The 13513-nt window shown below is 49.9% G+C and overlaps 1 protein-coding gene across 2 annotated transcripts in view; it reads right to left on the bottom strand.

The window, feature by feature from the left end:
- DPF3 (double PHD fingers 3) overlaps window positions 1–13513 on the bottom strand; it is a 261634-nt gene that overhangs the window by 118512 nt on the left and 129609 nt on the right. For both annotated transcript variants that reach the window (XR_013960426.1, XM_080664984.1), the window contains exon 3: window positions 12891–12998. Coding sequence is in view for 1 of the 2 variants with exons in the window: in XM_080664984.1 (XP_080521110.1) it covers window positions 12891–12998 (108 nt within the window). In the remaining variant the exon portion in view is untranslated. The remainder of the gene's footprint in view (window positions 1–12890; window positions 12999–13513) is intronic.

The following is a 13513-nucleotide window of genomic DNA, read 5'->3' as shown; positions in this document are numbered from 1 at the left end:
GGCAGAAATTCAGGAACAGCTTTCTCCCAGATGGAGGTGCTCGCAGGGGTCATTTTTCCTATGCTAGAGCCTCACTGGTAGCAGGCCTGACTGGCAGCCATTTTTGTTTGCTCCACCCTGGTGATTTCCTAAGACCCCACCTCATCCAATTTACAACCCCACTCAAGCTGGATGCAGCAGCTTTAGCATATAAATGGCCTGTCCTTGATCAGGTTTAAAATCACTCAAACAAGCTGCAGCTGGATCAGGGAGCCCCCAAACCTATCAATAAAAGGCCCAAGACCCCAGCACCAGCCTGCCTTGTTTCATAGCTGGGCCTCATCTGGGCACTTCCAAAGAGGATACAAAGAGGAGGAATCTGCAGAACTCTCTGCAGCTCCTGCTGGGTGGCCCCAGGCAGTGGCTAGCTTTGCACCTCCCTGGAGACCCAAGAGCCAGTGTACCCAGTGGTCAGTGTCAGACCATACCAGATTACAACTCTACACATCCATAAGCAACACACTCAAGGGGCAGACTCAGTGAGCACCAAAGCACCACTGAAGCAAGTCCTGCTCCACAGGGGTGTCTCCTGCAACGCAGCTCTCCCACTGTAGTCACAGCTGGTCCTCACGGCCAATTGGGCTAGAGACCAATTCCTTCCAGTGACACGAACAGCAATCAAGTCTCAATTACAACAAGACTGTGCACACAACCCACAAAGGGGTGCACCTAGAGCTCCCAGCTCAGGTGAGGCTAGGGAGGCTGAGCTACTGGGCCCTATAGTACACCTACTACACAAGGACACTCTACCAACTCAAGGATACATAGCAGCTAAACCCAATGCATGGAAACAAACATAGGGAAGCAGCCAAAATGCGGAGACAGAGAAACATGTCACCAGTGAAAGAAATGGAAGAAAGCAAACTACTGGATATAGAGTTTAAAACCACAGTTATAAGGTTACTCAAGAATCTTCTATAAACCTCCAAAAAAATGGAAAAGGACCAGTCAGAAATTAAACATACACTTACTGAAATAAAGAATAATATACTGGGATTCAACAGTAGAGTAGAGGATCCTGAGAATCAAATCAACCATTTGAAATATGAAGAAGCAAAAAACACCCAACCAAAGAAGCAAAGAGAAAAAGTAATCCAAAAATATGAAGATAGTGTAAGGAGCCTCTGGGACAACTTCAAGCGTACCAACATTCGCATTATGGGGGTGCCAGAAGAAGAGAGAGAGAGCAAGATATTGAAACTTATATGAAGAAATAATGACAGAAGACTTCCCCTACCTGGTGAAAGAAATAGACTTACTCTGTCCAGGAAGCAGAGAGTCCCAAACAAGAGGAACCCAAAGAGGACCACACCAAGACACATCATAATTAAAATGCCAAGAGCAAAAGACAAACAGAGAATCTAAAAAGCAGCAAGAGAAAAACAGTTAGTTACCTACAAGGGAATGCCCATACAACTGTCAACTGATTTCTCAATAGAAACTTTGCAGGCCAGAAGGGAGTGGCAAGAAATATTCAAAGTGATGACTAGCAAGGACCTACAACCAAGATTACTCTACCCAGCAAAGCTATCATTTAGAATTGAAGGTCAGATAAAGAGTTTCATGGACAAGAAAAACCTAAAGGAGTTCATCACACCATACCAGTATTATATGAAATGTTGAAGGGTATTCTTTAAGAAGAGGAAGAAGAAGAAAAAGAAAAAGATCAAAAATATGAACAATAAAATGGCAACAAAGACATACCTATCAACAATTGGATCTAAAAATCAAAATAAAAGAATAAGAAATCTAATGAACAGAATAAACTGGTGAATAAAATAGAATCAGAGGCATAAAAATGGAACAGACTGATGATTCTCAGTGGAAAGGGGGTAGAGGGGCAGGAAGAGATTAAACAAAGACCTTATATGCATACTAGAAGCTCGGTGCATGAAATTCTTACGGGGGGGGGGGGGGGGCGGGGGAGGGTGGCAGGGAGAGGTTCCTTAGCCTGGCCTGCACCCTCTCGCAATCCGGGATCCCTTGGGGGATGTCTGACTGCCGGTTTAGGCCTGATCCCATAGGGATCCCTGCGGGATCGGGCCTAAACCAGCAGTTGGACATCCCTCTCACAATCCGGGACCACTGGCTCCTAACCGCTCACCTGCCTGCCTGCCTCACCGCTCCTAACCACTCACCTGCCTACCTGACCACCCTAACCACTTGCCTGCCTGCCTGCTTGCTCGCCTGCCTGCCTCATCACCCCTAACTGCTCGCCTGCCTGCCTCATCGCTCCTAACCACTCTGCCTGCCTGCTTGATCACCCCTAACCACTCTGCCTGCATGCTTGATCACCCCTAACCACTCTGCCTGCCTGCCTGATTGCCCCTAACCACTTGCCTGCCTGCCTGCCTGCCTGCCTGCCTGATCGCCCCTAACTGCCTCTGCCTCAGCCCCTGCCACCGCAGCTTTGGTCTGGAAGGACATCCGGAATGACATCCAGAAGTTCATTCAGCTGTCTGGTCTAACTACCATATTATACTTTTATTATTATAGATTATTATAGATATGCATTACCTATGGACACAGACAATAGGGTGTGAAGGCCTGGAATGGGGTGGGAACCAGGTGGAGAGGGGCAATGGGGGGAAAAAAGAGGGACATCTGTAATAATCTCAACAATAAAGATTAAAAAATAAATAAATAAAAAGTAAAAAGCATCCCAACTGGCATGGCTCAGTGGTTGAACATCGATCTATGAACCAGAAGATCACAGTTCAATTCCCAGTCGGGGGGAAAGGGGTGCATTATGCAGGAAGCAGCTGATCAATGGTTTTTTTCTCATCATTGATGTTTCTCTCTCTCTTTCTCTCCCTTTCTCTCTGAAATCAATAATTTTTTAAAAGAATAGTAAAGAGCAACAGATGCAATTAATTTTAATAATACATTTTCTCTAGCTGAATATATATAAATTTTATCATTTCAACATGTAATCAATATAAAAAATATTAATGCAATATTTTGCATTATCTTATTTGCATTGAATCTTCAAAATCTGGTGTGTTTTATACATATAGCACATCTCAATTCATATTAGCCACATTTCTAGTATTCAGTAGGCACATGTAGATAGTGGCTATTGTATTAGGGCAGGTTGGTAGCCATTAAAAGTAATGTTTGCTATGATTTGCTTTCAAAAAACAGGAAAAACATTAAATATAGTTCTTAATGTTGGTTGCTTAATACCTGGCCAACTGCCATTCTAAGACAGCATTCTAGCTGACCTCTGGCAAATCCTGGTTTCAAAGCACTATGGGTAAGGCTCACAAGGTCAGGATAACATGCTAACCAGGGCCTCCCAGCAAACCAGCACAGGGTACATTCTCTGGCCCTGACCACAGGAGGTCCAGACTGAAGGGGAAAGAAGATAATAGGCCCAAGCTTTTGCACAATGTGTGTCCAGACATGCTCCCTGTTGAAATCCCTGAGGGATTTCATTGATTCCGTTTTATCCGAATACACCTCATCTAGATGTAGGATTTAGTCATTCTTTAAATGTGTACTCAATTAGAATCTCACACAAATTTAGGGACCACATAACCTGATAGGAGCCATCAAACCTTTAACATTAAAAGAAAATGGTCCAAAACACACACATAATTCATCTTTAAATTAGCCTGATTTTATACACATGGATATAAACCCACGGATCGTTACTCTCTCCAGAGCGGCAGCAGCTGTCACCCAAGCCAGCCGCCTCCCTGGGCCCCCGTAAGCAGCTCTGCCTCCACTTCTAATTGGGAACAGAGATACTCCTTGGGTGACTTCCAGCACGATCCATCACACCAGAGACAGCTTCTGTGCAAACCGAAGCAAATCGGTTTCCAAATAAGAAAAAACCTCTTAGACAAACAAGGATTGAAGCACCAAAAGTCTTTTTTAAAAAAAAGAAGAAGAAGAAGAAAGAAAAGAAAATCACAAATCACAAATAAAGGCAAAGAAAGAAAAAAAATCACTAGTGAAGAGCAATGGCCTGCTTTTCCCCAGGGCTGTAGACAGGGTGGACAGGCAGCACCCTCTTGGATGGAGATCAAAGCCACAAGCTTTGGACACAGGTGCCCCAAGCCTACCACCCAATACACCAAAAGCAAAGCTTCCACTGGGTTGTTGGAGCCACTGAGCTCATTAGCAGGAAGCAGGCAAGATGAGGCCAAAAGTACAACATGGGAGCACAGTGAGTAATTAAATCCCAGGTCATTTAAAAATGCACACACGCCTGGATGTCACAGGCTCATGGAGCTTCTGACTCCTCATGCGTTGTTATGGGGTATTTTTGTTTTGTTTTTGTTTTTTTGGTGTGTGTTTTTTTGGCTCAGATGGAGGACTGAAAACCTGCAAGTCATATATGGATTATAATAAAATATGCCACATAAAAAACAGATTAAGACAGTTCTTCTTTGGGGAAATATACAAAGAGAGGAGCTGTCTGTTAGCTGTCGAGTTTGCAAGAGATACCATCTTTCGGGAGGCTGTGTTCTGCCAACAGACAGACTGCCCCGAGGGAAATTGCAGTGAAACACCCGACAAGGCACATCCATCCGTCCATCCATCACGAGCTCTCGGCGAGGCAGGGGCCTGGAGGTAGAGTTATGGTGCAAAAGGGAGGGAGAAATCCCACAGACAATGGCAGACAATCCTCCTGCCACATCCTGAGTGCTCAGATTTTTTTTTTTTTTAACCTGCCTCTAGTTTTTCTTTAAAAATACAAATGTGCAGTTTTCTCTCTGGATGCTTATTATTTCGAGGAGTTAAACTCATCATATTTCCTTGGGTTTATTATACATCAACGTACACTAAGGAGCAAGGAGCTTAAGAATCATTCCTTCATTTATCCCCATCAGACTCATGGGGGGAGGGGAGGATATTGTTATCTCACCCCACAGGGGAAGAGACTGGGGGGAGCCAAAGACCTGATTTCCTGAGATGGTGGCAGGCCCAGGAATCCATCTGCTCATTCCTCAGGGGTGCCATTTTCTTGGCTGCCGTTGACTCCCTGTTTTGTGATTCATAAAGCTCAAAATAGATAAGGTTCACATTGAGGACCCATCACCCAGACTGCACCCTTCAGGCCCTTGTTATCGTGTGTTCAGGAATCCCAGAATAGCCCAGCCAGCATGGCTCAGTGGTTGAACTTCAACCTATGAAACAGGAGGTCACGGTTTGATTCCCTTCAGAGCACATGCCCGGGTTGCAGGCTCGAGCCCCAGTGTGGGGCGTGCAGGAAGCAGCCGATCAATGATTCTCTCTCATCAGTGATGTTTCTATCTCTCTCTCCCTTCCTCTCTGAAATCAATTAAAAAAATTTTTTTAAAGAATCTGAGAATATCCACACAACAGGAGGGTTGATCATTCCCCCAAATGGCCTCTGGCTCCCACAACCTGCTGTACCTACCCCCCGACTCATAAGCCAACACAGAGGCCAGAACCACAGATAAGCATCCCCCACCCCTGAGACACAGAAAAACACCCACACAGTTAAAGGAAACTCACCACCGTGCTGGCCACCACACCATGCCAGGGCAGCTTAGCAGCACGGGAAGAAAGGAAGGATGATGGGGATGGATTGAGTGCTGAAATAGTTGAAGAGAACACAGATAACTGGAAAGTGCAAGAGGCCCCTCTGGGGTAAAATGTCAGCCCTAGTGCCCTAAACACACACTTGGCCTTGATCTCATCTGTAGAACTGGGAGAACAAAGCCCACTTCCTGGTGTTGTTATGGGGCAGGTAAGATCATGGATACTAGAGAGTGCTGGGCACGGGGGCGTGCTCAATTACTATGAGCTCCCGGCCTTTCGTCTACTAAAGTCTCCCTCTCCTTGCACTTCCCCACAAACTCCTCAACCGCTGACACGCTCAGAGCCTGAGAGACAGTGGGGCACACCTTTCCACCCCACCCGGGCATGGGCCCAGAGAGAATGGAAGCAAAGAGGCTGAGTCCATAGCCCGCAGAGGATAGAGGAGGCTGAGAAGGAGGCAGAGCTCGAAGGCTGAGGTGCCGGCCCAGCGTCAATTCTAGGTTGGGCATTGGCCTGCAGATTCAGAAATCAGGACAGAACCACATAGAGGATACCTTGCTCTATTCCTTCACTTGACAAATAATTGTTAAACATTTACAATGTACCAGACTCTTTTCTAGGTGCTTGGGACACAGCTGTGAACATAAGAGACAAAAACTCCTGCTTCATAGATGGTACATTCTCATGGGGGAGAAAAAATACCTGAAATAAGCATTCCAGGCCAAGGAGCTATCAGTGCCAGGGCTCATCTGCCTGGAGCACGGCAAGCCAGGGAAGAGGAGGCCCGTTCAGAGTCAGGGGCGCCTTGAAGGGCGGTGAGGTCCCTGTGAGAAAGCTGGCTTCTGCTCTGAGTGCAATCGGAGGCCACGGGAGGTCTCAAGCAAAGAGTGACATGATAATGCTTACATTTTCCAGGATCAATAACTGACGGGGGACGAGGGCAGAAGTGGGGAAACAGTAGTTACTGCAGTGCTGAGTGTGGAGCCGCACCAATGAGCCAAGCTTGGTGCTTAGGTGAGGTCGGCTCATGACAGAGATAAGCCTTGTCCTCATGCACTTGCACCCTGGTCGGCAGACACATCCAGAGGCAGTACGTATGGAGGTACAGTTCCCTGGCCCCCAAGCAGCAGGCATCCCACACAGTGAACAGAATGAAGGCCAGGTGTAGAGACCAGGTGCCCAGTACTCAGAAGAAGGTGGACCAGCCGAGGCCAAGGACAGAAGAAAAGACTCAGCCAGGAGGGCATTGCCTCGCACACTATGGTGTTAATAAAAGCAGGGAAGTCTTGCCCAGTTTATCTATGTGTCCCGGGCAATAGATGCCAAAGGGCTGAGCTCTGGGATGCAAGGCGGGAGCTAGTGCAAGCTATGGTTCTGCTCCAGGTGAATCAACCCCATAGCCAGACGCCAGAGTTCCTCTCCTCAGAGTAGAACACAACGGACTTGGAAAAGACTCCAAGGCAGAACACGTTCCCATTCTGGGCCAGATCGCACACACCCCACCAGCTGGGCAGGGATCTCCCTCAACAAGTGCACCCTCGGTGCTGGGGACAGGGACAGTATGGCAGAGGCCCCCTCGGCCGCCCAGCAGTGCAGCACCGAGAGGGCATTCCAGTGCCACGCCCTCAGCTCCACCATCCACATGACTCTCAGAACAACCCTGTGAAGTGAGCAGAGCAGCTGCCATGCTGCATTTTACAAATGAAGAAACAGAGAGGTTAGGTAACGGCCAAAACCACACAGCCCATGGATGGAGCGGTCTGAACTTGAACCCAGACCTTGGGATCCCTGTTTGATGTATTTTCTCCCGCAGAGCACAGCTATAGTGCCTACCAAAGAGAGGCAAGATGCAATGCTGGGACAGGCCCCACAGGCCAGGCTGGACACTGGATGGGAAGGCAAGGCCAGCTGCTGCAGGCTGCTCCTCTCTGGCTCCGTCTCCCTCATCTGCGAAATTGGGTGACGAGAGCTAAGCCGTGATCTTCAAGCCTGAGATCAAACAACGGACACCTTCCTTCCCTTCATTCCTTTGATAAATCTTTACTGTCCACCTACTATGTGCCAAGCCTATGTTCTGGGCACTTGGGATACAGATGAAAAAAATGGGTGTGCCTCTGCCTTCAAAGTGTGTGCCTGCCAGTGCCAAGGCAGCGCAGGCTGTCCCCAGACCCAGCTCCTTCCCCGAGACCGCCAGGAAGGTTTAAAAAAGCCACGGACAGTCATAGCATGAAGCAGGGGCTGCCGTGGCCTCCCACCTGTCTCCAGCTCTCACACTCAGGAGGCCAACAAGCGCTGAAGAGTAAGCTGCAGGCCCCCGGGATGGATGGATGGCTGCAGGCTCTGACACTGCAGGAAAGAGATAAATGACTGGTCATTTCCCCCTGATGCACTTGAAGGCATCCATTCTCCCAGACTACCAACTCAGGCACCCCCCAGCCCCCCACAGAGACAGATAAGCACTGACAGATGGGGTGGGAGCTGGAACGTCCTTTCCCCTCGGAAGGACACAGCCAGACTCCTCTGCGAGCCAGGAGAAGGTCACGTTGTCCACTGGCTCACACCTGGCTAGGGGCTCCACCGGTCTCTTCACTCGCCTCCCCCAGCTCACCCACCCCAGCCTGCCTCATCCCCGTGAGGAGCACACGGGGGGGTGCGGGGGGAGGCCAGGGGGCAGAGGCAGCCGGCTGACAGGCTCATCAATCTCTGGCTACATGCTTGGCACATCGGCACTCCTTAAGTTGTTCCCGACTGGGAGGGTGCTGGAGGAGCCAGGGGGACTGTCTTGAGGAGAAGAGAAATCACGCCGAACATCCAAGAGCAAACTGTGGAACAAGCGTGGAGACTATTAAAATGTGGGCCATGTACAAAAGCAGTGGGGAACTAATTAAGATGCAGGATTTTCAAAAGCTGGGGAAGTTGGCCGCAGCCTGCTCCCATCGGTAGAGCTCTGGCGGTTCTGGGCTGTGCGGACAGCACCCTAGGCGAGCGAACAGGCCTCTCCAGCCCTGCCCAGCAGCCGGGACTCGGGCTCTCTGTCGGGATCACTCCCGTGAGGGGCAGCCCTCGGAGGGTCCCTGTGACCTGTTGTTGGCCGGCTATGGCACCTTCTGCTTTGGAGCACCCCAGGCTGCTGGCTCTTCATGGTCCCTGCCCTGCTATTCATGGCTCCCCAACAATGGGTGGTGGGGCGATTCCCTTGGTCATTCATCCCCGGTCACTGAGTGGCTGCCAAAGAAAACCATGAGAAAGAACCAGAACTCTATTCCTGGCTGCCTTCCCTCCCATCACCCTTGGAATTTGGCAGGGGTGGCAGAGAGCCGTGCTTGCTCCCCAAGAGCAGAGAGATTTACAGGCCGCAGGTACACTTCGGGAGCAGAATGAACGTCTGTTGTAAAAGCCCTATTGGTCTGAGAACAACAGGACGGAGGTGTGGAGGGTCCTGGAGCAGCATGGAGCCAGTTCCAACAGGCTTCCCCTCAGGTTCCTTCCCCAGCTTCCCCGCTGTGTCCTCTGGGAAATTAACTTCCTAATTCTGTGCCACAGTTTCCCAACCTCTGCAACAAAGATAAAATCTGCCCTAGACCATGGGGACCAGAAAGTCCAGGGTTGGAAGAGGCTAAATGGATCTAAGCCGATGATCCGAGCGTTTAATCCAGAGGGATACAAGTAAAAGTTTGTTCCCAACCTTTTTCATTTCTTCATTCAAAAAAAAAAAAAAATTAAAAAAAAAAAAAAAAGACAGAGAGAGGAAGTAGGGGGAGCTGAAGGCCTCTTTTCTCACCAGCTGGCTTTTGCCCAACATCTGTCCTGCTTCAGGGCCTTCTGGTGGATATTCACTATCCACCTTTCTCTCCTGCCAGCTCGGCTCCCCCTTCCCAAGGACAGAGCTCCATTTCTGGGGAAAAGGTCCAAGGGCGCTGCTCTCGGGCACCAAGCCCCTGGCCCAAGTCTTCCTGTTGCATGAAGTGTGGCGGCTGCACCAGGAGACACCTTGCAGTCGCCTCAGCAGCCAAGTGCAAGCTGCAGAGAACACTGGACTCCATTGTCAGTCAGTGGAGAGAAATAATGTCGTGTGTGTTGTCCTTCAGGCTCCCAGGCAAGAAGGAGGTTGCGAGATATTTATTCAAGACTGATTGGAGGGGTGACGTTAGGCGTGAGAAACGCATAGGTTCAGGGACATTGAGAAGGCTTTCAAATTCCAAAGAGCTCTCCCCAGCTCTCAGCCCCGTCCCACCCCCACACAGACAAATGGTAAAGAAACATAGGTGGGATGGAATGTTCACAGTGAGGGAGATGGGATGAGGACAGCAGGACTGGGGTGAACTCCATCGCTGTCTAATTTAGCCCGAGAACAAATAACAGCAGTGATCGGCTCTCCAATCCCGACCCTGCAATGTCTACTCAGCACCGACGATCTCTGTGCTTCGGGGGGCTGACCCAGGAGGGGGTGGTTCCACAGCCCTGTCCTCAGACCTTCTCAAGGTCCCTCAAGATTCCTGAATATGCACCTGGTTCCCGGTCAGAGCTCTCAGCTCTGCAGACCTGGGGTGAAGGACAACTCTGACCCACACGAGACCCTGGCTTTTGTTGCTGAAAGCTGCCTGTCCCTGGCTAGACTCAGGCAAGGAAACAAAGGGAGACCGGAGGGACAAGCTGGGTGTTGGCATGATAAACTGCTGTGGCGCCCCCTCATCCTCTGTGGAAGGGTCTGACACGGAAGGAAACACATGCCTTGAGACAATGTTGCTCCAGGCCAGTGTCCCCTGTCTCTCACAAATCAGGAGAATGCCTCTCCCTCCCCCCAAGGAGATGAGGGTGCTGATGGCGGAGCCCAAGGGAGGCTCCAAGAGTCAGAGACATAACTAGATGCTTAGGGCTTGTCCAGGGGAGCTCGGGAGAGCCCACACTCGGAGGCTGGAAGGGAAGAGAGAGAAGAGGAAGAGCATTATAGGGGCGGGGGGTGGAGGAGTGCCAAGGGTGGGTTGGTTCATTCGTGGGTTTTCTTTCAACATAAATTCAGTCTTCTACTTTCCATAAATGTAAAGAGATTCAGCCCAGGATGAACAAATCAGTTATCGATTTTCAGCAAGGGTTGCCCATAATGTTGCAATTTGCTTTGTATCTTTCCACTTGACAATAGATCTAGGACATCTTTCCATTCCATTCCTTTATAAGACAAAACAGTATTCCATTTTATGAATGTGCTATAGTATTTAAGTAGTGTCCTATCAATGGACCTTCTGATTGTTTCCATTCTTCGTTGTTATTGTTACAAACAATGTCACAAAGGACAACCTTCTACCTTGTTACTACCTATTTACTTAGAGGATAAATTCCTAGCAGCAGAATTTCTAGGTCAAAGGGCATGTGCTTTTTATTTTTTTTTAAATATATTTTATTGATTTTTTACAGAGAGGAAGAGAGAGGGATAGAAAGTTAGAAACATCGATAAGAGAGAGACATCGATCAGCTGCCTCCTGCACACCACCCACTGGGGATGTGCCCGCAACCCAGGTACATGCCCTTGACCGGAATCGAACCCAGGACCCTTCAGTCCGCAGGCCAACGCTCTATCCACTGAGCCAAACCGGTTAGGGCAAGCATGTGCTTTTTAAATACTGACAGGTTCTATGCATTGATCTTCAGAAAGGTTACTCCCAATTCCACTGCAGTGGGTAAAAGAGAGCAGATCCCTAGCCTCTCCCTCCATCTGTCTCCTTCACCTGCTCCTCTGCCCCTGAAAACCCATCCGTCCACCCAGCTGACTGTTCACAGCAACTAGGAATTCGCAACAAGTTCTCCAGGGACTCTGACCAAGGATTCTACCCTGAGTCACACCTAAAAGCACCAACCGAAAAACCTAGTCCTTTTTGAACCCAAATCAAATAGAATACAAATAAATAAGAGAGAATCATTTTAAAATACTGTCCAAGTGGACCCTGTGCTTGAGAAGGATATACCCCAAAAAAGGGAAAAGGTCCTCTCAGCCGGAAACTGTATTTTACCAATGATGAGGCAGAGACGCTGACAGGGGGCTGAGGTCCAGCGTGTGCTGCACTAACCGACCACAGGGGCATCGTTTTGTAAAGGGACGCCCTCTTCCAAGGCACCACCTGGGCCCGCTGAGGCCCTGGAGGGAGGTCCTTTCCTGAAATTTTGGCTTGTGTGAAAAATCCCAGTGCAGCCGTATGCCGGGTGGTGCGTTTCTGTGCTGCTTCGCTTCTCTAGATGGGCCCTGACGCTTTGAGGGCCAAGGCCTGACTCCCAGACACTCCCCTGGCGTCTTGATTCACCACCTGCGGTCGCAGACTGGGGTCGGGGTACATCCTGAGGGCCAGGCCTGGCCTAGTAGTACAGACTCAGCGCAGGACACGGAAATGGCAAACATCTGGCCCACGGCTTTGGGGGTTTGTTTTCAGTAGTAGGTCTGATTACCCAAAGAGGGGCCACAAGTCCATCCGCAAAGGAGCTTTGTCATTTGAAAAGCTGTTCATTCCAGCCTTGGGTTCTTGTTTCTGCGGCCTGGGCACTGGCTGGCCTGTAGGGTGAGCCTGCCTCAGGTGAGCCCAACTTAGCTGGGATCTTTTTCCACCTTGGGATGTGGCCACGCCTCTGAGGGTCACCCGGGTCAAGGTTGGCACTATCGTTCCAGAGAGGGCCCTCCCCCAGGACTCCGGAATCTCAGGGGCCGGGCCTTTACTACCTGAGACCAGGAACAGCCCCCTCAGCTTCTGCCCAAGCATGAGGGAGAGGCCAAGGAAAACTTTCTAATGATCACAGATACACACAATGTGCTGGTGGGCACTTGGCCACAGCAAACCCTAGGGTTCCCTCCCCGCACAGGTCACGGCAGGCCCAGGGATGGGGAAGTCCAAAGCCAGCTGTAACCCCGGCTGCTCCATAGTCTGCCGCTGGGAGGCCAGTGTGCCCAACGTAAATGTCCGTAAGTGCAAGGACCAGACACTTGTAAGTAGCTTCTTGCCTCAGTCCCACTAACAGTGAGACTTGGTTCTCAGATATGTGAGCAGCACAGTAAACTCTCCTTAGCTCTGTCTGCAGCCTGACTTCCCCGGCCTGTAAAATGGGCTTATTTACCCTGTCCTTCCCGCTCTGCCTCCCAGGGTCAGGACCAATGAAGTGACATAAATGAAAAGGCTTTGTAAAGGGCTTTGTAAACTAGTGTGCTTTTCAGACACTGGTGATATAATGATGATGAGCCCATCAGATCGCCCCATCCCCTGGGTGGCAGTGATTGGTGGGATGGACATAAACCCAGCCAGCTCAGCTGTTGAAGGAGACTTCATGGGCCCCCCCAAGCTCCAGACAATACTGACCAGGTTTGATTTCCAGCAGCCGCAGCTTTGGATCCTCAGGAGGGTGCAATCTTCTCTTCTTTCGCCAGCAGCGCGCAGGGTATGTGTACAGCTGGCCCGGAGCAAGGCCTGTGGACAGAGACAGTGTAAAGATTAAAGGCTCCAGGCTGGAAGGGGCCTAGGAAACCACGCTGTCTAACCCTCTCACTCGCAGGGAGGGAAGCCCAGAGTGGTGAAGTGACTTGTCAAGGTCACAAAGCTGGTAGATGGTAGAGCTGAGGTAGAATCTAGGTCATCTGACCCTAAAACCCTTGCTCTGTCTACTCCGCCATGCTGTCTCAGTGAGCCCATGCCAGAAAGAGCCATCACTGTTACCAAAACCAGTTCTCTTTTCCTGGCCTGGGGAGAAGGTCAGAGGGACCTGTGGGTCTATGGACCATAAGAGGGACCTTTCCAGATTCATAGTCACCAGTGTTTCCAAAGCAACGGATCTCGGCTACTGCCCATCGACTAGTCAAGCAAGTTCCCTTCAAGGTGGAGCTGCAGAAGTCAGTCTGCCTATGGATGGTCAGCCCAGATTAGAAAACACTGCAAGGAAACAGGATCAAGGAGCCAGACCTCCTACCTACTGGCTCCCTCCATCC

This window comes from Plecotus auritus (assembly GCF_963455305.1).
Source record: "Plecotus auritus genome assembly, chromosome: 1".
NCBI lineage: Eukaryota > Metazoa > Chordata > Mammalia > Chiroptera > Vespertilionidae > Plecotus > Plecotus auritus.
This window is presented reverse-complemented; position numbering and strand designations above follow the sequence as displayed.